The sequence below is a fragment of the Cucurbita pepo genome, chromosome LG15, assembly GCF_002806865.2.
Source record: "Cucurbita pepo subsp. pepo cultivar mu-cu-16 chromosome LG15, ASM280686v2, whole genome shotgun sequence".
NCBI lineage: Eukaryota > Viridiplantae > Streptophyta > Magnoliopsida > Cucurbitales > Cucurbitaceae > Cucurbita > Cucurbita pepo.
In genome coordinates, this window is record NC_036652.1 from 7,528,072 (window position 1) to 7,552,646 (window position 24,575).

General features: G+C 34.9%; 6 protein-coding genes across 7 annotated transcripts; 4 read left to right on the forward strand and 2 right to left on the reverse strand.

Moving 5' to 3' along the window:
- The first annotated feature begins 352 nt into the window (after positions 1-352).
- LOC111811719 (exopolygalacturonase clone GBGA483-like) lies at positions 353-2,021 on the forward strand. Its single transcript, XM_023698734.1, has 4 exons — positions 353-490; positions 634-945; positions 1,071-1,586; positions 1,680-2,021. The coding sequence occupies exons 1-4, from the start codon at positions 353-355 to the stop codon at positions 1,920-1,922; spliced, it is 1,209 nt and encodes a 402-aa protein (XP_023554502.1). The 3' UTR covers positions 1,923-2,021.
- A 2,373-nt stretch (positions 2,022-4,394) lies between these two features.
- Positions 4,395-6,094, forward strand: LOC111811718 (exopolygalacturonase clone GBGA483-like). The gene is made up of 4 exons (XM_023698733.1): positions 4,395-4,532; positions 4,676-4,987; positions 5,113-5,628; positions 5,715-6,094. Exons 1-4 carry the CDS (start codon positions 4,395-4,397, stop codon positions 5,955-5,957), a joined length of 1,209 nt encoding a protein of 402 aa, XP_023554501.1. The 3' UTR covers positions 5,958-6,094.
- A 2,584-nt stretch (positions 6,095-8,678) lies between these two features.
- Positions 8,679-9,369, reverse strand: LOC111811837. The gene has a single exon (XM_023698879.1). The coding sequence runs from the start codon at positions 9,261-9,263 to the stop codon at positions 8,940-8,942; it is 324 nt and encodes a 107-aa protein (XP_023554647.1). The 5' UTR covers positions 9,264-9,369; the 3' UTR covers positions 8,679-8,939.
- Positions 9,370-12,105: 2,736 nt separating this feature from the next.
- LOC111776442 (glutamic acid-rich protein-like) lies at positions 12,106-12,634 on the reverse strand. The gene is made up of 2 exons (XM_023655877.1): positions 12,626-12,634; positions 12,106-12,525 (listed from the first exon to the last, which is right to left on the reverse strand). The coding sequence occupies exons 1-2, from the start codon at positions 12,632-12,634 to the stop codon at positions 12,106-12,108; spliced, it is 429 nt and encodes a 142-aa protein (XP_023511645.1).
- Positions 12,635-15,289: 2,655 nt separating this feature from the next.
- Positions 15,290-18,540, forward strand: LOC111811797 (rho GDP-dissociation inhibitor 1-like). The gene is made up of 5 exons (XM_023698831.1): positions 15,290-16,004; positions 16,109-16,175; positions 16,971-17,189; positions 17,268-17,392; positions 18,280-18,540. Exons 1-5 carry the CDS (start codon positions 15,774-15,776, stop codon positions 18,355-18,357), a joined length of 720 nt encoding a protein of 239 aa, XP_023554599.1. The 5' UTR covers positions 15,290-15,773; the 3' UTR covers positions 18,358-18,540.
- Positions 18,541-21,777: 3,237 nt separating this feature from the next.
- LOC111811786 (fasciclin-like arabinogalactan protein 7) lies at positions 21,778-24,207 on the forward strand. Of its 2 annotated transcripts, none has more exons than XM_023698815.1 (2): positions 21,778-21,905; positions 23,251-24,207. In XM_023698815.1, the coding sequence occupies exon 2, from the start codon at positions 23,264-23,266 to the stop codon at positions 24,029-24,031; it is 768 nt and encodes a 255-aa protein (XP_023554583.1). In that variant the 5' UTR covers positions 21,778-21,905; positions 23,251-23,263; the 3' UTR covers positions 24,032-24,207. The 2 variants fall into 2 exon arrangements, with proteins under 2 accessions (XP_023554583.1, XP_023554582.1); XM_023698814.1 differs by lacking the exon at positions 21,778-21,905 and adding an exon at positions 22,646-22,781.
- The last annotated feature ends 368 nt before the right edge of the window (positions 24,208-24,575 follow it).

A 24,575-nucleotide genomic window follows, 5' to 3' on the forward strand; every position in this document is an offset into this window, starting at 1 on the left:
TTAGTATTTATATGATCTACAAGACCAAACATATATGGTGTCTCTTAAATGATTGAGTATCATATGGCATGGGCAAACAATCAACTTCCATGGGGAGTATTAACTGCCATTCATACAACCAAGTATATATAAAGAAACTCCATTTTTTTCTTCACACATGGATGGCTGCCCCAAAAAAGCCTGAGTTGAATGAAACAAAAGCTTCTTCACCACCAAAACAATTTATGAAAGCTAAAATGGCACCTAAAATTAGGCATTAAACCTTTTGTGGTCTATGAATTCTCTTCATTATGTTATAAAAACATCATTTCAACACTAATTTTCATCATCAAATCTACAACACCATTCAATAATGTCTTCACTAACCATTTCAAGATCATCCACATTCATCATCTTCTTCTCTCTTTGTCTCATCACCAATGGCCTAGCTGCTGATTTCCATGTCAAAAGATATGGAGCAAAAGCCAATGGCAACTCGGATGATAGCCAGGTTTGTTCCTATGGTCGTACGAAATCTTATCATTATAATGTAGCTAGTTCGAACACGAAGTTGAATAACGTTTCGATTTTGAGTTTGAGAAAGCTAAAAGTTGATGAATTTGTGATGGGTTATTTGTTTTGTTTGTAATGTAGGCGATTATGAAGGCTTGGAAGGATGCTTGCATGTCAAGAAAGCCAAGCAAAGTAGTGATATCAGGTGGGAGATATGTGGTGAATTCGATGAAGTTTAAAGGGCCATGCATGGCGCCCGTTCATATTCAAATGGAGGGTAGACTCGAAGCGCCCCTCAATATTCAACACATGAAATCTGACGACAATTGGATCATTTTTGAGTATATTAATGGTTTAACAATCTCTGGAAAAGGCATTTTTGATGGCCGAGGATCTCTTGCTTGGAAGCAAAATCAATGTGCTTCTTCGGGCAAATGCGACTCTCTCCCTATTGTGAGTGTTCGTTTCGTTAAAATATTCATTTTGGTCGTTAAAACGTCTACGTAGCATTAACCATGCATGTTTTACAAGAAGTTTTCTTGGATTGCAAGCTAACGAATGCGTATTGTTTACCATAGAGCTTGAGATTCTACAGCCTCAACAACACTATAATTCGAGGCATAACTTCAACAGACAGCAAGTTCTTCCACATGAACGTGCACAACTGCAGGAACATGACCATTCAAAACATCATCGTCAACGCCCCCGGCATAAGTCCCAACACCGACGGGATCCATATTGGAGGATCGAGCGGGGTGACTATAAGCAATGCCAGGATCGAAACTGGTGACGATTGTGTCTCGATCGGCGACGGAAGCCAACAGATAATCGTCGAGAAGGTGACATGTGGTCCGGGTCACGGGATTAGCATTGGAAGCCTCGGAAAGTACAAGAATGAGAAACCAGTGTCTGGAATCATTGTCAGAAATTGCACAATCAAAAACACCATGTTCGGAGTTAGGATCAAAACATGGCCAGATTCTACTCCAGGAATTGCCACCAATATGCACTTTAATAGCATTGTGATGAAAAATGTTGGCACTCCTATCCTAATTGACCAACAATATTGCCCATACGGAAAGTGCCGATTCAAGGTATTTCTATGTTTAATACGTTCTTTTTTGAAAAACTTAAGCTCCGTTGGATAATTATTTAATTTTAGAATTTGATTTGTGTTGAAACTATAGATTCCATCGAGAGTTGCAATAAGCGATGTTGGATTCAGGAACATCGTAGGGACATCGACAACTCGAGTGGCTGTAAAGCTTGTGTGCAGCCGAGGGTATCCGTGCAAGAACGTGAAGCTATCAAACATAAACTTGAGATACATAGGCACCAATGGGACAGCCATATCAGAATGTTCCAATGTGAAGCCTACAATATCTGGAAGAGTGATGCCGCCAGCCTGCACTAGGGCTTTTGCAATATGATTCATCCACAACCCAACAAACAAGACATATGAATATATGAATACTAGCACCCTTTCATGCTTTTTAATGTACATGAGCATGATGAGAGGTGAAGTTTAAATGTATCCCATAGTCGGGTTAGGCCCAAATGTTACGGTCACACTATATATATAAATACATACAAAATATAAATTTCGATTGATTAACATTCATGTTGTTCATGTGTTTAAAGATCTGAATCTTCCACGAAAAAATGTAAATTTATTATATTGTTTTTAAAAAAATTTAAATAACCTTTGAAATAATTTTATTATGTCAAAGAAAGTTGATTTTGATAAATGATCGCTGCATTTGGATATGGTTTTAGTTCCTTCGTATACCCATCTTTTACTTTAGTGTTACATGGGTTACTCGACATACACAACGTATAGGAAAAAAGTATAAATAAATCTCGAAAAAAAAAAAAAGAGAAACCCTAGAAGGCTTGGCTATAAAAGAACCGAGCCATTCAGTCTCGGACCTTCTTCGTTCCTTCTTTTCTTTCCAACTGCTGTTGTCAGTGCACGGCTACTGTCTAGTATCATAAAAAATATCGTTTAAAAAGGAAAATAATAAGTTTACGTGAACCTCGTTATTTTATGTCGATTCAGCTTTAGTTGTGACATAGCACTGATGGTCACCCGACATTTTTAATATAAAAGTTGCGACACCCAAGTTAGAAGTTTGACTTGCTTACTAATAGTAAGGAGACTCAGGTCGTAACACAATTGTTTCATAGGAGTTTCGTAACTGTAAAGCCACATGATTTTTGAGTCGTGTTATTTGCAATTGGGCTGATGTATAGGTATTTTAAATGTAGGTTCGATCTAAGGCACCTAGATCAATAACTCGGAATTGCTATGTAAGGCGCGTTACACGTGTTTATTGGGTAGCCAGTCATTAAAGATCACGTAAGGTAATTGTTGGTAACTATTTTCGTGGTAAGAGTTACACTTTGTAATCAACTAATAGAAAACCTAGACTAGTCTGAGGCTTAAAACGTCAAAGTTTGAAGTCATAGAGACAAAAATGCTACTATACTCAATCTCAAAGGTTAAAGGTGTGACATTTCTCATATTGACCTAACTTACAATGGAAAGGAAGGACCGATCAAGTCTGAATGTGCAAATGTGAAACCCACCGTTACTGGAAAGCAAAACCCTAAAATATGTGCCTAATGATGCTCCATCTTCAAACCATTTTTGTTCTCGGTTTCAAAATTCCATTAGTTTGCTCCGTCGAATAAAATGTGAAGCGGACCATTTACTTCATTTCAAAAATTGTATTCGTGTTCTTTAAAGCAAAATCACATGTAGAAAATGATATTGAACTATGATCTTGCTCGAACCATGTTTAATTTTTTATAATGAAAATGACTTCAACTCTGATACACACTTGTCATTAGCTAGCCATATCACCACTGACACTAACCGAAAGCAAAGAGTAGCATAATCGAGTATAAATAATACTCAATCAATAGCTCATTTATAATATTTATTAAAATATTTCAATCTTACTTTTGGATTATCGACGATATTCACATAACGGTTAAGATTTGGGTACTAGTTACTTGTCTTTTAGCTCCTTTGAGTTCACTTTAATCACTGGTGTCACATGACCTTGATGGCTAATTACATGATCCAATAGCGTATAATGTTCACAATGTCATTTATAGTTACCCATTTAGTATACTTTCACCGGTCCATATCGAGCATGTCTACCTATAGCCAATTATTTAATGTGCCTCATTCATCCCAACTCAACCTATACAACCAAATACCAAATCAAAATCCTGCATGTTTCGCCCTCGAATGATGAGACAAATCTAAAATAATTTAACTATAATGAAACCATAAGTGTTCGGGGGTGGAGAAGAAACGTCATTTAACTTTATTTCTTCTACGAAACGAACCAATAAAATAAAGGTTCACCCTGTGTAATCTTGGTGGCTAATTACTCGATCCAATAGCATATAATTACCACAATGCCATTTATAACCCATTTGATATACTTTAATAGTCAACCTATGCAACAAAGATTCAATAACTTATCATGAAAACTAAGATTATCCTTAGTGACAAACTATCGTAATTAGGTCGGATGTTTCTTCAACGTTTTCGACGAGCGTGATTTCGTCCTCCGACGATCACGACTGTTCTTCTAATGTTTTGGGTGGAAAAGAAGGATGACAAAAAAAAAAAAAAAAAAAAAAAAAAAAAAAAAAAAAAAAAAAAANGTGATGATTCTCTTCTCAAAATAATGCCATGAAAGTCTCCCAAACATGTCCGAGTAAATTTAGAAATTTAGGACACCACAAATGTAACTTTTGGTCGTGGTTGATTCACCTAAAATTAGGCATCAAACTTTGTGTGGTCTATGACTTTTCTTCATTCTTCTATAAAAACATCATTTCAACACTCATTTTCATCATCAAATCTACAACACCATTCAATAATGTCTTCACTAACCATTTCAAGATCATCCACATTCATCATCTTCTTCTTTCTTTGTCTCATCACCAATGGCCTAGCTGCTGATTTCCATGTCAAAAGATATGGAGCAAAAGCCAATGGCAACTCAGATGATAGCCAGGTTTGTTCCTATGGTCGTACAAAATCTTATCATTATAATGTAGCTAGTTCGAACACGAAGTTGAATAACGTTTCGATTTTGAGTTTGAGAAAGCTAAAAGTTGATGAATTTGTGATGGGTTATTTGTTTTGTTTGTAATGTAGGCGATTATGAAGGCTTGGAAGGATGCTTGCATGTCAAGAAAGCCAAGCAAAGTAGTGATATCAGGTGGGAGATATGTGGTGAATTCGATGAAGTTTAAAGGGCCATGCATGGCGCCCGTTCATATTCAAATGGAGGGTAGACTCGAAGCGCCCCTCAATATTCAACACATGAAATCTGACGACAATTGGATCATTTTTGAGTATATTAATGGTTTAACAATCTCTGGAAAAGGCATTTTTGATGGCCGAGGATCTCTTGCTTGGAAGCAAAATCAATGTGCTTCTTCGGGAAAATGCGACTCTCTCCCTATTGTGAGTGTTCGTTTCGTTAAAATATTCATTTTGGTCGTTAAAACGTCTACGTAGCATTAACCATGCATGTTTTACAAGAAGTTTTCTTGGATTGCAAGCTAACGAATGCGTATTGTTTACCATAGAGCTTGAGATTCTACAGCCTCAACAACACTATAATTCGAGGCATAACTTCAACAGACAGCAAGTTCTTCCACATGAACGTGCACAACTGCAGGAACATGACCATTCAAAACATCATCATCAACGCCCCCGGCATAAGTCCCAACACCGACGGGATCCATATTGGAGGATCGAGCGGGGTGACTATAAGCAATGCCAGGATCGAAACTGGTGACGATTGTGTCTCGATCGGCGACGGAAGCCAACAGATAATCGTCGAGAAGGTGACATGTGGTCCGGGTCACGGGATTAGCATTGGAAGCCTTGGAAAGTACAAGAATGAGAAACCAGTGTCTGGAGTCATTGTCAGAAATTGCACAATCAAAAACACCATGTTCGGAGTTAGGATCAAAACATGGCCAGATTCTACTCAAGGAATTGCCACCAATATGCACTTTAATAGCATTGTGATGAAAAATGTTGGCACTCCTATCCTAATTGACCAACAATATTGCCCATACGGAAAGTGCCGATTCAAGGTATTTCTATATTTAATACGTTCTCTAACTTAATCCCCGTTGAATAATTATTTGATTTTAAAATGTGATTTGTGTTGAACCTATAGATTCCATCTAGAGTTGCAATAAGCGATGTCGGATTCAGGAACATCGTAGGGACATCGACAACTCGAGTGGCTGTAAAGCTTGTGTGCAGCCGAGGGTATCCGTGCAAGAACGTGAAGCTATCAAACATAAACTTGAGATACATAGGCACCAATGGCACAGCCATATCAGAATGTTCTAATGTGAAGCCTACAATATCTGGAAGAGTGATGCCGCCTGCCTGCACTAGGGCTTTTGCAATATGATTCATCCACAACCCAACAAAACAAAACATATGAATATATGAATACTAGCACCCTTTCATGCTTCTTAATGTACATGAACATGATGAGAGGTGAAGTTTAAATGTATCCCTTGATGATTGGGGGTTTTCTTTTAGAGCCAAATTATGGGCACCCAAAATATATATACGAGTTTCATTTGAAATTGGATAAGTAACATTAATTATTCAAGACGTTCTTGCTTTCTTTGGAGGTCTGAATTTTAGCTTAAAGTTAATAGGTAGGGATAATATAAAATTCCATACGCATCTTAGCAAATGCATGGAAACATGTGTGTCCACTGCCCCTGGACCCTGTGGCCTAAGTGAGCTACCATATAGCATATACGAGTGTCACAGTATGAGCAAGCATGTTGAGACGAGTGTCTTGGACGACTTCTTTTGAAATAGGTTTTTGAAGGACAGTACCGGGCAGCACGGGTGGGTATTGGGCCCTATCCCGCGTGTTGGAGGTTGCTACATACACCCGTTATCCGGCACGGTATCCGTAAATAACACGACATGGGCATAGAAGGGTCAATGTCTCGATAGAACTCGGATGGATGGATGTAGAGATGAGCGATACGCGAGCCCGTTCTCGATGACATGATCAAACGAATTATGATGGCCAACGACATCCCAAGACTCAGAACGGCGCCAAGACATATGAACCATGTCGATGGGGATCGAGACGACAAGATGGGATGCGACGTTGCATTGAGAGACCTTGGCCCAAGCAGAGGCAAGGTCGAATCGAATGACTTGGCCTAGTGTAGGGGCAACGCGAGCCCGTTTTCGAACATTATAACGAGCAATGCTAGCAAACCCTATTCGTATAGACAAGGGTTCAAAAAAAAAAAGATTAATTTCTTGAAATTGTATTCTTGTAGCAAGTGTTCGTCGTTATCAAGGCAATAATTATCCCTTCATAACACATTTTATTCCCCTTCCTATTATGTCATTTTCAAACTTATATATGTTTTAAAAAAAAGCTTGAAAATAGATGTGGTTGGAATTGAAGCCAACCACTTACTTGGAAAATCGTATTCCTTAAGCAAGAGATAAGATTTTAAAACACCTTTTTTTTATTTTTTATTTTTTTTAAAATTTACTAAAAAGCTACTTTTTTCCACCATAAAAATGTTTACTTTATTTATAGTGTGTTTGGCTTAATTATTTTTATTAATATAAATCCAAATTTTTTCATGATTCTTTACCGTTCATAAAAAAATTTACCGATCGAACAATTAGATTGAATCTAAAGAATGTCATACTCATTCCAACTCATGAACACCCCTAATTTTTAACGGACAACTTCTTAAAAGCTATTCATTTAAGTTTGTATAATCTTAGTAAAACGTAGATAACAACACAAGAAAATCGATAACGGGAAGTCGTGCATATACGCTTACATTTTAAAACTTTTAAAAAAAATTAAATAGTTATCAAACAGACCCGTCTCGGTAGGATATTGATCTTTCAATCATTGTTTGTGTCTCCCCTTCACTGTTTTTTCCCTTATCCCTTTTAACTTTTTCTCCAAATGTTTGATTGAAAGAGAAAGAAAAAGACAAGAAAGTAATAATGGAAGCAAGATAGAATAAAGTCCATCTTTTGGTATTAAATTGCAAATAGCACATAAAACAAGGGGCTATTTGCAAAACCAATATAAATTTAAGAAATTTAATAAAATAAAAAAAAAATTATAATTAATCAATGATTTATTTATTAATTTTTGAAAATTCACATCACAATAATCAATTATTTCATTTTTTATAAACAAACAAATAAATAAAAGCTGACTTTTTTATAAAAGGAAGTATAAAGTTTGTCTCTTAATATAAATTTTTAAATTCCTAACTCAACTTCATTACTCTACCTATGTAGCTTAGCTTTAACTTAAGCATAATTTTAATAAATTAATCATCTTATTAAAATCCCATCTTGATGTGACGTTCCTAAGTATAAAGTATGAATCATTACTCTTACTCATCGCGTACTTTCACGAGTATTCGTTAACTAATTCTATAAATTACACAAACTACAACTCGTTGAATGGATGACAGAGTGTAGGAGGCAAGTAGTCATATGGGTACGATACGTTACACACAAATGCTTCTCCAGCTCCCTAATATCTCGACTATTCACACAGACATATTGACCCGAAATTGGAATATGAGTCATGTATATTTCTTTTGAACTTAGAAACAAAAACCCAAGATCAAATTCAATTTTTTTCTGAGTGAATTCATCTCTATATACACCAAGAGACAAAGATTCGAAGCATGAACACGACCAAATTAGGGTTTGGTTATAAACAAAAACATAAAAGTTTGTCTATTGTGGGGCATGAATAAAGGGCTTTAGACCAAACCCAAAAAATGAAAAGGAATCCTCTTCACAACATGCATAGTGAAGAATAATAATGAATAGATTCAATTGATAAAAGTTTAATATATATATATATATACATACATTGTATAAGAGAAGAGTGGTAGTGACTAGCACTCCACCACCACTCAAGTGCACATTACCTCCCATTAAAGCCAAAGTTGGAGGGTGTTGACTCTCTTTTATTTTGTTTCTTCCCACTCAATCATTATGAATTATGAACAATACCGTGAGATCTCATCTCGATTGGAGAGGATAACGAAACATTATTTATAAGAGGGTGGAAACATTTTCCTAATAGACACGTTTTAAAAAATTCGGAAGGTAAAAGATCAACAAAATTACATTAAAGATCTTTGTAATTTGTGAACTACTACACTATTTTGTACAAGAACATATACATATATGTGTAAATTTCGAAACCCAGATGCTAATTTGAACATAACTCAATAATTTAAACGCTCGTACAAAAATCTCAATCCAAAGTATGATCCAATGGCTCTATAACAATTATTGATTCTATAGCATCGATTTGTGTCATTGAAAACCAGATCCAATCGAAACTAAAGAAACCCATTTACATTAAGATTGCATATCGCATGCTGTCGCTTACCATAAGATGATTAACTTCCGAGATTCTTGGAAACTCGCCGGAGACCCACATCCCGTCGACGCCATTAACGTGAGGTTGAGAGAAGCAAGAGAGAAGCGAAAATGGGGTTCGAAGGAGAGTGTAAATCATTGAAAACCCATATGAATTTCGTTCTCTCCGGTTGCCATCGATCACCGTAGCTCCGCCGTCAGCTCCGCCGCCGGCGCTGTACATGCTTTCATCTGCCACTCGTGGGCTCTTCCTTATGTTGTGGAGGTTTCTTCTCACGGCCGCCGCCAAACGCCACATGGGATTCTCGAGATGGAGAGGGTATTTTGAGATGAAAGTTATGGAGATTGGGAGTTTAATAATGGGAGAGTTTGAGATAGTGTTGTAGTTGGTGGGTGTTTATCATTTAGGTTTATGGTCACCTTTTTAAGGTCCTTTGAATGGGGTGAGATTTTTCTTTTTTTAAACAATTTATTTGGGGTCCATTCATATCCAACCCAACATGCCGACAATGTTACCTAATTATTCACAAATCAATCCGCTTGTTTTTTATCAGAAGCTTGTATGTAGAGCCAAACAAAGAATAAAGCAACAGACTGCAATAAAGATTCACGGGATACTAATAAATTTGTCACAAATTGAGACTCGATTGTGTTGAGGATCATTGGGAGTGAGTCCCACATTGACTAATTTAATGAAGGATCATGAATTTATAAGTGAGGAATACTATCTTCATTAGTATGAGGCCTTTGAAGCCTAAAAGAAAGCCATGAAAGCTTATGCTCAAAGTGAACAATATCATATCATTGTAGAGAGTCGTGATTATTCGAATGTGTATCGGGAATATTTTAATATTATGTATATAGATAAGCATTTGAAAGGGTATGTGGTAGGTCAATTTGGAGTGGGGAAGAAATTTGTTAGAGGAAGTGGGAAGAAGAATGAAATAAGGAACAGTGTTTGTGATAAGGACTTAGCCACAAACAAAAATAAAATGGCCAATTTGTGAGTGCTTCTCCACTATATATCCTCTTATGTTGCTATCAACTTTCACTTAATCATCTTCTTACCATTTTATAACATTTAAATTTTCTAAATTTTAATATATTCTCGATCAAAAAATCAGAATTTTAAATTTACGTTGCAAAATTACGATGAATTTAATAGATGTCGGAGTGGAATCCCATATTATTATTATTTTAAAAAAAAAAAAAAAAAAAATTCTTAGGTCAAAGTCAACGGTATTTTTAATGATCCATTTATAATAGAATATATATGGTAGACAATGAAAAGGCATTTCAATAATGGCTATTATTTTTCTAATGACATTGGTTTGGAGTGTTTTCCCACTATTTTTTATTGATTTTGATTGATTTATAATTAGTATTTATCACCATTTTGTTTTATTTTTTTGCTTTAATTTTATAATATAAAGATTTTTATTTGGGTTTTTCCAATAAGAGAATAATTTACCAATAAAAAAGAATTTAGTTTATTGATTAAAAAAATTGTGAATATTATAGAGATTTATTTACTTGAGTTTGTAAATAAATAAATTTATATATTTGTGAATTAAAAAAATGTTACTTTATTCATATTATTATATCTTTTTGAATTTTTAACCTAAAAAAGTGTTTAGTGTAACTTTTACGAGTCGAAAGGGTCAACCAAGCTAGGCTAGATCATGAGTGAAATATTGTGATTGGGTTGACGAGTAAGGTTCACCTCTTTCATAAAACAAAGTGAAAATAGTCGACTCAATAAATCATTTTTTAGGGTACTGCTTCTGTTGACTCATGAAACTTAAACCAATCTACTAGATTCACTTTAAAGCATGACTGACACCGACTATTGTTGCAACAACCATTATTAATAATGGGTGACATAATCAAATGAAGACTTATGTTGCACGTAACTATATCTCTTTCGATTTTCTTTTTTCCTCTTTCAACTAAGACACTCGACACTAGTAACAGTCTAACTCAGTGAATAAAGATATCAGTTCTCAGTTCAAATATCGATAATATAATGTCCAACCATTATTAAAGTAAATAAATAAAATTATATTTGTTAAAGTAACAATTTGGACAAACAAATATGATTGAAGAATATTGTCATGTTTTAAAACAATAAAAACATGGTTGGCCTCAAATTTACCACAACTTTTCTTTTATTTTTATTTGTTTTTTTTTTTTTTCACTTATTCCTGTTGGCTTCGTAACGACATGTCGGAATATTTTGATTTTGCACGATATATTCTTGCACTCAAACGACATTACTTTATATATTTCTGTCTCATTTAAAAATAAAACAATATTTAATAAGAATGTTTTTTTTTTCTCTTTTTCTTTTTCTTTTTCTTTTTAAATAATTTGTTTTCACTTTGTTCCTAATTTCGCAGTTTCCAGATTGTGTTGGTCCAGTTCCAACGCGTGGTTGGCTGTCGTGAATCTTACGCTCCTAGGCTAAAATCTTCTGCAACACGTTGTAGCCATTCCACTTTGGAGCCGGTTCTTTATGGGCGGGCCATTTTGTGGGCCGTGAAGAATATCACTGGCCCATTATATTTTAGATTTGTCAAAAACACCCCTATTATTGACGAATATAATTAGTTTGGTATTATGGGTAATGGCAAACATGGTCATATTTAGTTAGGTGTTTTCTTTAATTAATATATATATATATATATATATAGAGGGTAGTTCAGTCTTTTTAATGTTCGATTTTTAATGTCTTAGCTTAGGGTTTAGTTTTAGTTCGTTCCCTATTTTTAATTTTATATTTATTTTAATCAATAGAAAATGTTTTATTCTTACCATTTGACCCAAATAAGTTATTAATTCAATCAATTATTAATTTTTATTTTTTTTTTAGCGAATTAGGACATAGATAATAATACAATCTCATTATAAAATAAATAAAAGAAAAAAAAAAGACCAAATTAAACAAGCCAACACTTTATTGCCACGTGGCAAGATGACACGTGTGATTAGCACACCATTTACTTAATTTAACCACTCCTAATTAAATCAAGGAAATTACTCAATAACCCAAAATTATAAATAAAATAAAATAAAATAAAATAAAATAAAAAAAGCCCACAAATTTCTCTTTTACCCTCATCCATGCATAATATCCCATATTACCTTACTGTCTTCTCCGCGGGGGCTTCCTTCTTCTCATCTTCTTCCTTTGCCTCCTCTGCTGCCGGAGCATCGGCTTCGGGGGCCGATGACTCGTCGGGACTGTCGCTTTCTTCTTTCGCTACCTCTGCAACTGCTTCGGGTTCTTCCTCTGCCTCTGACTCATCGGTCAAGATCATAACCTCCTCTTCTTCTTCTTCTACCTCTTCCTCTTCCTCGGTTGGTTCAACCTTTTCATTCGAAACAGCCGCTTCGGAATGGGGCGGTTCGGCAACAGTTTCGACTTCAACACTCTCTTCTTTCTCCGCCTTCTCTTCCGGTGTGACGGCCGGTGGCGCGGGTTCCTCAACTTCCTCTTTTGCAGCCGTCTCTTTAAGAACATTTGTTTCTTCTAGGAGAGCCGCATTTGGAGATATAGTCTGCAAATTACCATAAGAATATCTTGAGAGAAAATGTTACAAAAAATTTGAATAAATTTAATGATAATATCATATTAAATTACCCATCCATCAAAATTACCGTTAACATGGTTGGATGAAGAAAGTCTCACATCATCGGGTAATTTAGGGAATGATCATGGGTTTATAAACAAAGAATACTCTCTCCAATGTTGTGAGGTCTTTTGCACAAGCCCAAATCAAAGTCATGAGAGCTTATGCTCAAAGTGGACAATATCATACCATTGTGGAGGGTCGTGTTCATCTAACGAACATGAACCTAATCGTTGATCAAAACAATAACGAACCTAATAAAATATTGTGGTCTACGAATTATACACGAATTGGATTGAAAAACAAACATGAACCTAATCATTGTGTCTCCATAAGTTATAGCAGATCACTAATATTAGATACAAACGACTGAAATTTTGTAACTATTTTTTGGGTTAATCAATTTGACTTAACTAAAAAATGTCAATTTGCAACCCAAATTTGTAGTTTTTTCAAAATTTCAACCCAACCCAAGTCAACCCACGAATCGATAGAAAGTAAAAACGGAATATTATTGAGATACCTCAACGGTGGCCATGGAAATGCTTGTTAAGGAAAATGAAGAAAGGAGGGCGTTGAAGACACGATCGGGGAAGGAGAAGAACAAATAAGTTATGTATGAAATTTCTATGGATCTAGGAATTGGCTTATATACACAGCTTCAACTCGAGTTTATTATTATAAAATAAGGTATTTATAGAAAAATAAACAAATAAAACGTTGAAATATTAATTATTAATTTTATAATATAAGGTTTGAAAGTGTATTATAGTTGAAATATTAAGTTTATAATTATTTTTTATATTAAATAATAGTTATTATCAATTTTTAGCATTATTGGCCACCCAATAAAGTTGGCTTTTTAAAGTTAATAAAATGTCTCATATTTTGGATTAGAAAATTAATGTCCGACCTTTGTAAGTTTAATTAAAAAAAAAACATAAAAGAATAAATAAATAAATAAAATTATTGTGAGTTCTATAGGGAGTAGTGGTTGATCATTCGAAAAGACCAGCTAAGCATCATTGGCTTGGTCAACCTTTACCTGACCAACATTACGCAAGCTCATCAAACAATGTTTTTTAGCTTGATTCAGGATTCGGTTCGCCATTTTGTTCTCCTCTTTCCACCCCTCCCCATTGAAAGGAGAGACAAGATATCTTTAACTAGGAACTGCAATACATATCTGTAAATTTTAGACATTGACATTTCTATTGATATCGACATATCTGTAAAATTTAGACGGCGTCGTTTCAAGTGACACCAACCTTTGAATGCCTCTTTGGTGTAGGAAGAGGACAATGTCCCTTGGTGTAGAAATAGGGCCCTTAAATGGCTACACTTTTGCCCCTTGTGCATGGGTTTGGATGGTGAAGAGGACCCACCAAAATGGGACCCATTGCACATGTGGAACCTCTGAACCAATAACTAGTTGACACGTCTTATTCCTCTAATCACCGGCCACCACGTGTAACAAATTATATTTTTCTTTTTAATCATCAAAATTTTAAATCAATATAAGAAAAACAAATATGTGTATTATTAATATATCTAATTTACATTATTTATGTGACAAATATACATACGTCCATGATATATCAATATAAAGTATATAATATACTTTTAAATCCAATATCAACAACTAATCTTCACATCTTAAAAGATTTAATACTATCAATTTGAAAATAAATACAAAAATATAATTTTACATAATTTCTAAAAATTCAAATCTCAATATTATTATCTCGTTTTCAGCATTTATATATGTACACATACATAAAGTAGATGTCTAAAGTGTTCGGATGATAAAGTTGGTTTATGGGTCAATTTTTGAGAAGCATGTCTCTATACTTTATGGACTGTGTTGTTGGAAAATCAAGATGATGAAATGTGATAAAATGAGATGTTTATATTCGGAACACCCTGCTTTAGTGTAGAAATAAGGGTGAGCCTTTTGACTTAGTGGCATAGTGATATGAACCACGACCAACGAATTTCCATACCTCAAGGTCTAACTACGAGGACGAGAGCCAAGAAGCTACAACAAACTTTGTATACTTATATTCAAGCTATGGTGAGCTCATCAAAAGAAATTCTAGAAGACGTTGGAGACCTCACTTGTTTGTATGTTCAACTTCAAAAAAGAAATGCATTAAATGCAACTCACCTAAACCCTCACTTATTTCTCCTTTACTAGCCAATTTAATTTGAAACTTGTGTGTCGTAAACACTATATAGACCGTAAAGGCTAATCATTTTGGAATTTCAAAAAAAAAAAAAAAAAAAAAAAAAAAAAAAAAAAAAANTTAGCTAAAATTTTGTTTGCAAATTCACGTGTTTAGAATTTTTATGCTAGAGTTATTATTGATCAAACCTCTTAGAGAGTGATTTGAATCACGAGTTTAGAAACAAGTTTTCTTTACTCTTGATTTTGATCATCAAGGTAATCTATTCCATACTTTTCCTTAGTTGATTCCATATCACGTAGAGTTGAGACAAATCGGTTAGAACCATAACCAATCGAACATGTACGCACGGGGCGGCGTGTATGGTGGAAGGAGCTTAGTGTAAGGAAAATTTTTGAGAAAATTCCCGAATTTGTTTCCTTTAATTAAAACAATGATTAACTAAGAGTTTGAAATCATAGATTATAAACTAAATTCGGATGTTTTGAGGTTGAATACATATTTGTGGAGCTTGTGCAACTTCCGAGTAGGCTTTCAATTCAAACTAAAATTCCCCGCAATTCTCTGCGCTAATTCTTCCCCCGCTATGAAATTTTCAAATCCCACAATCTTTCTCTCTTTCCTTTGCAGCTGCCATCGCCATAACAATCAATGAATCCAGTTCTTCATTGCTTTATGCTTCCTACGCTCTCTCTTTCTCTTTCGGCCATTTCGGATCACCACACGACTTTCTCTTCGTCCCAAACCCCAAACCAGATCCTAGTTCTTGTTCGTTCCTGTTCTTTTCCCCTTTCCCTTTCTGGGTCTTGTCTGTTCCCTTGCTCCACAAAAATTGGAAGAGATCCACCCCTGTTTTTGACCCATTCTTTCAATTTCTTTACTGGGTTTTCTCGTAAGGGAACGATGAGTAATTAGAGCTTGTTTATGTTCTAATTTGTTGGGTATTTTGTGGGTTTTGTTCTGTTTCTTTGTGTTGGTTTAACCCTTTGAATGTCTTTGGCTGTTGGGGCGGCTTTGGATTCCAAGAACATGGGGTTCGATGAGAACCGTGAGGAGGGAGAATCATTGGATAGCCATGGGAAGGGGAATGAAGCTGAGAAGATTGGTGGGCAAATGAGTGAAAATTCTGTTTATGCAACGGAGGATGAGGGTGATGATGAAGGAACCAAAATCGAGTTGGGGCCTCAACTCACATTGAAAGAAGAGCTTGAAAAGGATAAGGTTAATCTTGTTCTTGTTCTTGTTCTAACATTCAAGATTGTTTTGTAATCAATTTTCTTCGTGTATAAGCTTCGTTTCTGTTCTTTTGTGGTATGTAAGTTTAGGATGATGAGAGTCTGAGGAGGTGGAAGGAGCAGCTTATTGGGACTGTGGATTTAGAAAACGCTGGAGGTAATTATAACTTAGAATTCTTCCTTTGTGTTTTCAATGTATGTCATTGTTATGAAATGTGAGATCTTACATTGGTTGGAGAAGCATTCTTTAGAAGGGTGTGGAAATCTTTCTCTAACAAGACCGTGAGGAAAGCCCAAAGATAATAGCCCCAGCGGTGGGCTTAGGCAGTTATGAGATCTTACATTGGTTGGAGAAGCATTCTTTAGAAGGGTGTGGAAACCTTTCTCTAACAAAACCGTGAGGAAAGCCCAAAGATAATAGCCCCAGCGGTGGGCTTAGGCAGTTATGAGATCTTACATTGGTTGGAGAAGCATTCTTTAGAAGGGTGTGGAAACCTTTCTCTAACAAAACCGTGAGGAAAGCCCAAAGATAATAGCCCCAGCGGTGGGCTTAGGCAGTTACGACGGTGTGCCAGTGAGGATGCTGGCCCACAAGGGGGTGAGTGTGAGATGAGATCCCACGTCGGTTGGAGAAGGGATTGTGAGAACCCACGTCGGTTGGAGAGGGGAACAAAGCATTCCTTATAAGAGTGTGGAAACCTCTCATACCTCTCCTATCAGACCCAAATGGGGAAATTCATAAGGAAAAACTTAGAGAAGACAATATCGGCTAGCACTGAGCTTGGGCTATTGCAAGCCTAGGGAGAAGTTTCCACACTTTTATAAGGAACGTGCTTCAAGGATGTGGGATCTCACATAAAATACTTATCTTATCTCGAGGTTTCTGCAGCCATATAGCTTTTCTTTTGGCTTGGTTTTGTTTGTGAGTTCCAATTCTTATGTGTTTTTGTAGAAACTGTTGAGCCAGAGGTGAAGATTCTAAGTCTGTCAATAGTGGCACCTGAGAGACCAGACTTGGTTCTTCCCATTCCGGAAGATGGGAACCTGAAAGGGCTGTGGTTTACCCTGAAAGAAGGCAGTCCTTACAACCTGAAATTCTCCTTCCAAGTCAATAAAAACATTGTTGCAGGCCTCAAGTACACCAACACTGTCTGGAAAACTGGTGTCAAAGGTTTGTTTCTATGTCTGATTCGTCTCTTCGTTTATACAAGTTCGAGTTTCGATGATTCGTAACTCGTGTTTGTTTCAGTTGACAGCTCCAAAGAGATGCTTGGAACTTTCAGTCCCCAGGTAGAGGCCTATACTCATGTAATGCCAGAGGACACCACGCCCTCTGGCATGTTCGCCCGTGGATCATATTCAGCAAGATCTAAGGTCAGCTTGTTTTTGTAACTCTTGAACTTCTGTGATATTGTCACATAACAATGCCTTGCTCATGAACACAAAAGCCTTTCACATTATTCCCATGTCTTCATGCTGTCCAAATCATGTGGCCCCATGATTCCATTTATTGATACCTGTTCTTCTGTCCAGCCATGTTCTTCTATACAATATATGCTATACAACCCCCTCTCCTCATTCAAAACCCGCACCACTTTGCACACGATATTGTCTGCTTTGCCCCGTTACGTATTATCGTCAGTTTCATGGTTTTAAAATGCCTCTACTATGGAGAGAGTCTAGCCCTACTCCAACCAGTGCCTCACACTTCCCGGTGATTGACTCTGATACCATTTGTACCAGCCGAAGCCCACTAGTAGTAGATTTGTACAGTCTGTGAGGTTTGTTGGATGATGAAAGTCTCACATCGACTAATTTAGAGATCATGGGTTTATAAGCAAAGAATACTCTCTCCATTGGTACGAGGCCTTTTGGGGAAGTCCAAAGCAAAGCCATGAGAGCTTATGCTCAAAGTGGATAATATCATACCATTGTGGAGAGTCGTGTTTGTCTAACAAGGCTTAGACTGATACACTTCTTTTGACAAACCTTCCTTGTTCTCAAAAAACTTTCTTGATCTTACCCTTTTCATTCCATAACGAGGTTCCTCAAACCTCGATTCAAACGGTGTATAACTCGAAACCGAATGGAACGTTTTCCTCGAAGCATCTTCAATGGAGGAACTTTTTCCCTGAACTTTGATGTTTCTCATGAAAAAAATGAGGATTTTCCATTGTTGTTCATATCATTTTGGCTCAAGAACAGCTCTATATTTGTAGTTATAATGAAGTATGAATAGCTTTTTGTGTATGTTTTTGCAGTTTGTTGATGATGATAACAAGTGTTACTTGGAAATCAACTACACATTTGATATCAGAAAGGAGTGGGCTGCAACATAAATAAGCCAATGATTAGCCTGAGGAGCAGTGATGTTCTGTTCTGTTCTTAACCTGCCATTTTAGTCAATTAATTTCTCTTTTAATTACATGTAATTATAATTAAGGCCAACAAGCTTGTTAATTGCTAGGTATTTGCTGCATCCAAACTCTTACAGGTTTCCAGTGGTTGGGATGAGAAGTTGAATGAATGGAAAAAAATTGAAAATAATTTTTTTTATTATTTTAACTTATTTAAAAAATGTATGTTTATTATTATTATTATTTTTAAATATAATTCTTGTTACAAATAAACGTGCAATATAATGCAGTGAAAGAGACTTTTAAAATATATATATATATTTTACAATAATAAAAATAATAATCAGTGAAAAAAAGAAGCTAACAGGCTGTTTGGCTTGGTTGTTTCTGACCATTTCTGACAGATTTGAATCCAAGTTAAAATTACAGACATCCTTAAGTCAATTCTCACCTATACCAGAAAATTACCTTTTACCCTCTTTCAATTTTTTTTTTTTTTTAATAGTCAAAGTTCATGTCTTAAAATGCATTTGGGAGAAATTTTCATGTCTTTTTTTTTAACCAAGGTGAAATTCCACAATTTACTTTATTGAGGCTTGTAGTGTCGGGTTTTGATACCATTTGTAACAGCTCGAGCATTACGAGTAGATATTGTTCAATTTGGGGTTTTCCCTTTCTAGGTTTCCTTCAAGATTTTAAAACGCTACCTTGAGCAGTTTCTTGATACCATTTGTGACCGTTCATGCACTACAAGTATATATTGTTGAATTTGGGTTTTCCGTTTATATTGGAAATTATAAAATGATATGAAATCTGATGAGCTATTTATAAATGTAAAATCGTAAAAGTTTGTGAATAAAATGGAGTAAATACTCATGCAATATTTGTAAATTATTTTTTTTTTCGAGATTAGCATATTTTATCAAAGATCTTTTTAAATTAATAATATTTAGAGGCGAAGATTATAGATTCTAGAGATAATCTTTATACGTAATAAAAAGATTTTTTTTTTAATTTTTAAAAGATGATTAGATGAAAAAAAATTAAAGTTAAAATGAGTAGACTTTACTATTTATTTCCTTAAAGAAAAATAATAAAATAAAATTGGGAATTGGTAATTAAGGAAAAATAAGAGAAATTAGTGATATTTATGAGATGGTCACATGTGATTAAAATGCATTAATTTTGTCAGCTCAAAACCAGCCAATTTGTTTGGTTCTTGACATTGCCCTCACATCTTCCAACCCTTCTACACATTTTTTTAATTCATATTTTTCCAACTCTATTTATTTATAATATATATATATATATATATATAAACCCAAATTCCAATGGGTATTGCAACTTCTAGAAGGAAAAAAATAAATAAATTATCTAACGAATCTATTTTGATTAACCGTGGACGAACATTCATTTTATAAGTTGTCTTAATATTGTCTGAAACAACAATATCTTTGTAAAGGTCGATAAAACGAACTAAAAATCTACGCATATGGTAAGATTTTTATCTAATAATTAGAATGGATAGATAAAAAGTGAATATGATATAGCAAATAAAAGGAGTAATTAGCAAAAAGGATAAAATAGCTATAAAAAGGAGTAATTAGCAAAAAGGAAACAAACATAAATGACAGCATGGAAAATACCTAGATCCAACTATTATAAATAGAAGACAATTTGATGACTTGGACATATGATTGGACTTATGATCAATCATGAAACGGTGGGTTAATGGGTCACGACTTCCTCCCTTCTAAACACAATCTTAATGAGCTGGCAATATTTTTAATTAAATTAAAGATATTTGATTATCACACTTCGCCAAATAAGCATGAGGTGCCTTGCCACCGACGATGAGGTGGTTCAATTTTTCTAAATTCTAATTAATTCATGCTTAAAAATGTCGAAAATAATAAATAAATAAAAAACCCTCTTTATTTTTTATTTTATTTTTCTAATTTTTCTAGTATGGGTTGAAATTGTAAATAGTATTTAAATATTTATTTTAAAAAATTATTATATTTGTATAATTAATTTTATTGATTTAATGCTTCTACTTCACATTATTAGTGTTAATTATTAATTATATGAATTGATCTTGTATTATACATTTCTAGTATTAATTATTAAGGATTAATCAGCTAATTTTAAGTATTAATCATTTGAAAGTTGAGATTGATTGAATCTTGGGCCGTAGGGCCGCCCCAAACGGCAGAAACCACCGTGGGACGGCGGTAGCCGGAGGTGAGATTCGGATGTTGGTTTTGTTATTGGATGATAATCATTGAAAGAGAGACAGTTGGCGGCAGAGCCGACCTCGGAGTTGGAGCACCAAACCCGACACCAAATTCCCTTGGTGGGCCCCCGATATGTTCTATTTCATTTTCTCTTCTCGCGATATTTTGATTAATTTCTCGTTGTGTATTATTATTATTTTTTCCTCTTTTTCTTTAATTATAATTTTCTGACGAGGGCACGAGACATTTGTGAATAAATTGATAAACCTAATTTTAGATAAAAATAAANTTAATTACCGGCTCAAACATAATTTAATATCCTAAAATCGAAAGTCTAATTTCAAAATCCTAATCGGGTTATTGTGAGGAATGTTCAGATTCGATAGTTCGACCGATAAACCGACGCCCGAAAAAATTAGACTAATTTTTTGTTGGATTGAAAAAGGAAAAGAAAAGGTAAAAAAGAATTAGTTCAAATGTGATTAAGAAAGGGTACCCTACATGGCCCACTTGTTAAGAGAAAAGCCTTCCCATTAAAGTATGGTTTTTTTTTATGTCTTAAGGAAGATCCCATCTCTTAGTTCACGACCCATTTGCTGTTCTTCTCCATTTCTTTAAATACTTGTTTCAAATTTTCAATCTTTATATTTGTGTTCTTCATCTCCTTCCTCATTATTTCTCTGTCANAAAATAAATACTCCAAGAATTAAAATAATAAAAAAGAAAAGAAAATAATTTTCTTTTAAAAGATTACTTGAGAAACTTTAAAATTTACAAATTTTATTGTTTTTACCAGAACAGATAATAATAATAATAATAATAATAATAATAATAATAATAATACATCACTTCTATCATAATTATATTTTAAGATTTAATTACCGGCTCAAACATAATTTAATATCCTAAAATCGAAAGTCTAATTTCAAAATCCTAATCGGGTTATTGTGAGGAATGTTCAGATTCGATAGTTCGACCGATAAACCGACGCCCGAAAAAATTAGACTAATTTTTTGTTGGATTGAAAAAGGAAAAGAAAAGGTAAAAAAGAATTAGTTCAAATGTGATTAAGAAAGGGTACCCTACATGGCCCACTTGTTAAGAGAAAAGCCTTCCCATTAAAGTATGGTTTTTTTTTATGTCTTAAGGAAGATCCCATCTCTTAGTTCACGACCCATTTGCTGTTCTTCTCCATTTCTTTAAATACTTGTTTCAAATTTTCAATCTTTATATTTGTGTTCTTCATCTCCTTCCTCATTATTTCTCTGTCAGAGCTTTTCTCTTGCCTGGCTGGTTAGTATCCCTCTTGTTGCCATTGCTAATTATGCCTCTTTTACATTTGGGTTTGCTTGCTTATGCCTGCTATCATTTCTAATGAGCTGATCTAGATCTGGGTCTTTCTTTTTTTTTTCACTTCTTTCTTTGAGATTTGTTGATTTGGGTTTTGTTTGAAGGAGTGATGGGACAATTTGAATTGGTTATTTGGGTTTGTATGCCTTTGAATTCTTTTTCCTTCTAGTTTTTCTGTTTGATTTACTTATGTTCTTTGAATGTGTTGTTTTCTTGTTTGTGCTNAGATTACTTGAGAAACTTTAAAATTTACAAATTTTATTGTTTTTACCAGAACAGATAATAATAATAATAATAATAATAATAATAATAATAATAATAATAATAATAATAATAATAATAATAATAATAATAATAATAATAATAATACATCACTTCTATCATAATTATATTTTAAGATTTAATTACCGGCTCAAACATAATTTAATATCCTAAAATCGAAAGTCTAATTTCAAAATCCTAATCGGGTTATTGTGAGGAATGTTCAGATTCGATAGTTCGACCGATAAACCGACGCCCGAAAAAATTAGACTAATTTTTTGTTGGATTGAAAAAGGAAAAGAAAAGGTAAAAAAGAATTAGTTCAAATGTGATTAAGAAAGGGTACCCTACATGGCCCACTTGTTAAGAGAAAAGCCTTCCCATTAAAGTATGGTTTTTTTTTATGTCTTAAGGAAGATCCCATCTCTTAGTTCACGACCCATTTGCTGTTCTTCTCCATTTCTTTAAATACTTGTTTCAAATTTTCAATCTTTATATTTGTGTTCTTCATCTCCTTCCTCATTATTTCTCTGTCAGAGCTTTTCTCTTGCCTGGCTGGTTAGTATCCCTCTTGTTGCCATTGCTAATTATGCCTCTTTTACATTTGGGTTTGCTTGCTTATGCCTGCTATCATTTCTAATGAGCTGATCTAGATCTGGGTCTTTCTTTTTTTTTTCACTTCTTTCTTTGAGATTTGTTGATTTGGGTTTTGTTTGAAGGAGTGATGGGACAATTTGAATTGGTTATTTGGGTTTGTATGCCTTTGAATTCTTTTTCCTTCTAGTTTTTCTGTTTGATTTACTTATGTTCTTTGAATGTGTTGTTTTCTTGTTTGTGCTCTGTTTAAGTTGGTTAATGAGCTTGTGAGATCTGGGTTTGGACTTGTTTAGTTTAGTTCTTCCTGAGATTTAGTCAGCTTTAACTTTAACTGCAGTTGAACTGTTTGTGAAAATGTCTCTATGAACTTGTGAGGCATATTGATTTAGAATTCTAAGATCTGATACTGGGTAGCTTTTTTGATCTGCAGGAAGTTGTGGAAAATGGAATTTTCCATGATTTTCACTGTTTGTAGTGCATTGTTGCTTCTGAGTTCTTCATCTGCAGATGCCCAAACAGCCAGCCCACCATCACTTAGCCCAGCCCCAGCACCAGCGCCAGCCTCAGATTTTGTTAACCTCACAGATCTGCTCACTGTGGCTGGTCCATTTCACACCTTCCTCAGCTACCTCCAATCCACCAAAGTTATTGACACCTTCCAAAACCAAGCCAATAACACAGAGGAAGGAGTGACTATCTTTGTCCCAAAAGACAGCGCTTTCTCGGCGCAAAAGAAACCGTCTCTCTCGAACCTCACCGACGATCAGCTCAAATCTCTCATCCTATTTCATGGCTTGCCACATTTCTATACCCTTTCTGAATTTAGGAACCTCAGCCTTCAGAATCCGATCACGACATTCGCCGGTGGGCAGTACAGTTTGAACTTCACAGACGTTTCAGGGTCTATCCACATTGGCTCTGGCTGGACTAACACAAAAGTGAGTAGCAGTGTGCATTCAAGTGACCCTGTAGCAGTTTACCAAGTTGACAAAGTTCTGCTGCCTGAGGCAATCTTCGGAACCGATATCCCGCCCACCCCAGCACCGGCACCGGCACCCGATATCGCTCCTTCTGCAGATGCTCCTTCAGCTGATAGTGATGGAAAGACTGCTCCATCTTCAGAACCAAAGCCATCATCTTCCAACAGGATCATCAACTGGGGGAGTTTGATTCACATTGTTTTGGCAATTTCAGGTGGATTTTTGTTTTGATTGTCATAAAAAATCCTACCACCCATTTATTACATTAAGAAAACAATATTGTCATTTTGTTCTGTTATTCATGTGAAGCTCCATTTTTTTGTGAACATATATGTTGTTTGATTTGTGCATGAGATTTCCTATTGCGTGGTCTATAAATTATGATGGGGAAGGAATTTTGTTTTACAGTTCAATGTTTCATTTCTATATAAAGCAATACCACACACCAATTCTTATATTCGGATACTCGCCCATCCCAAGAACACGTTTCAGCTGATAAGGATCACTTTTGTTACGTTCAAAGTTCTCCCGAAACATGTGCTCTTAAACATGTTCTAGCACCGACAGTTTGAACTTGCTCAAGCTCGAAGAAGTTGAGGCCATTGAAATAACTTAAAAATAATTAAGAAAGGTTGACAATGACATTATTTTTAGTTTCCAAGCCTTATTTTGTTTTCAAACTTTATAATATATTTTATAAACATTTGAATAAAGAATTATACCCAAACTTTGAAAACAGAAAAATATTTAAATTATTGCCTTTTATGAGAACAAA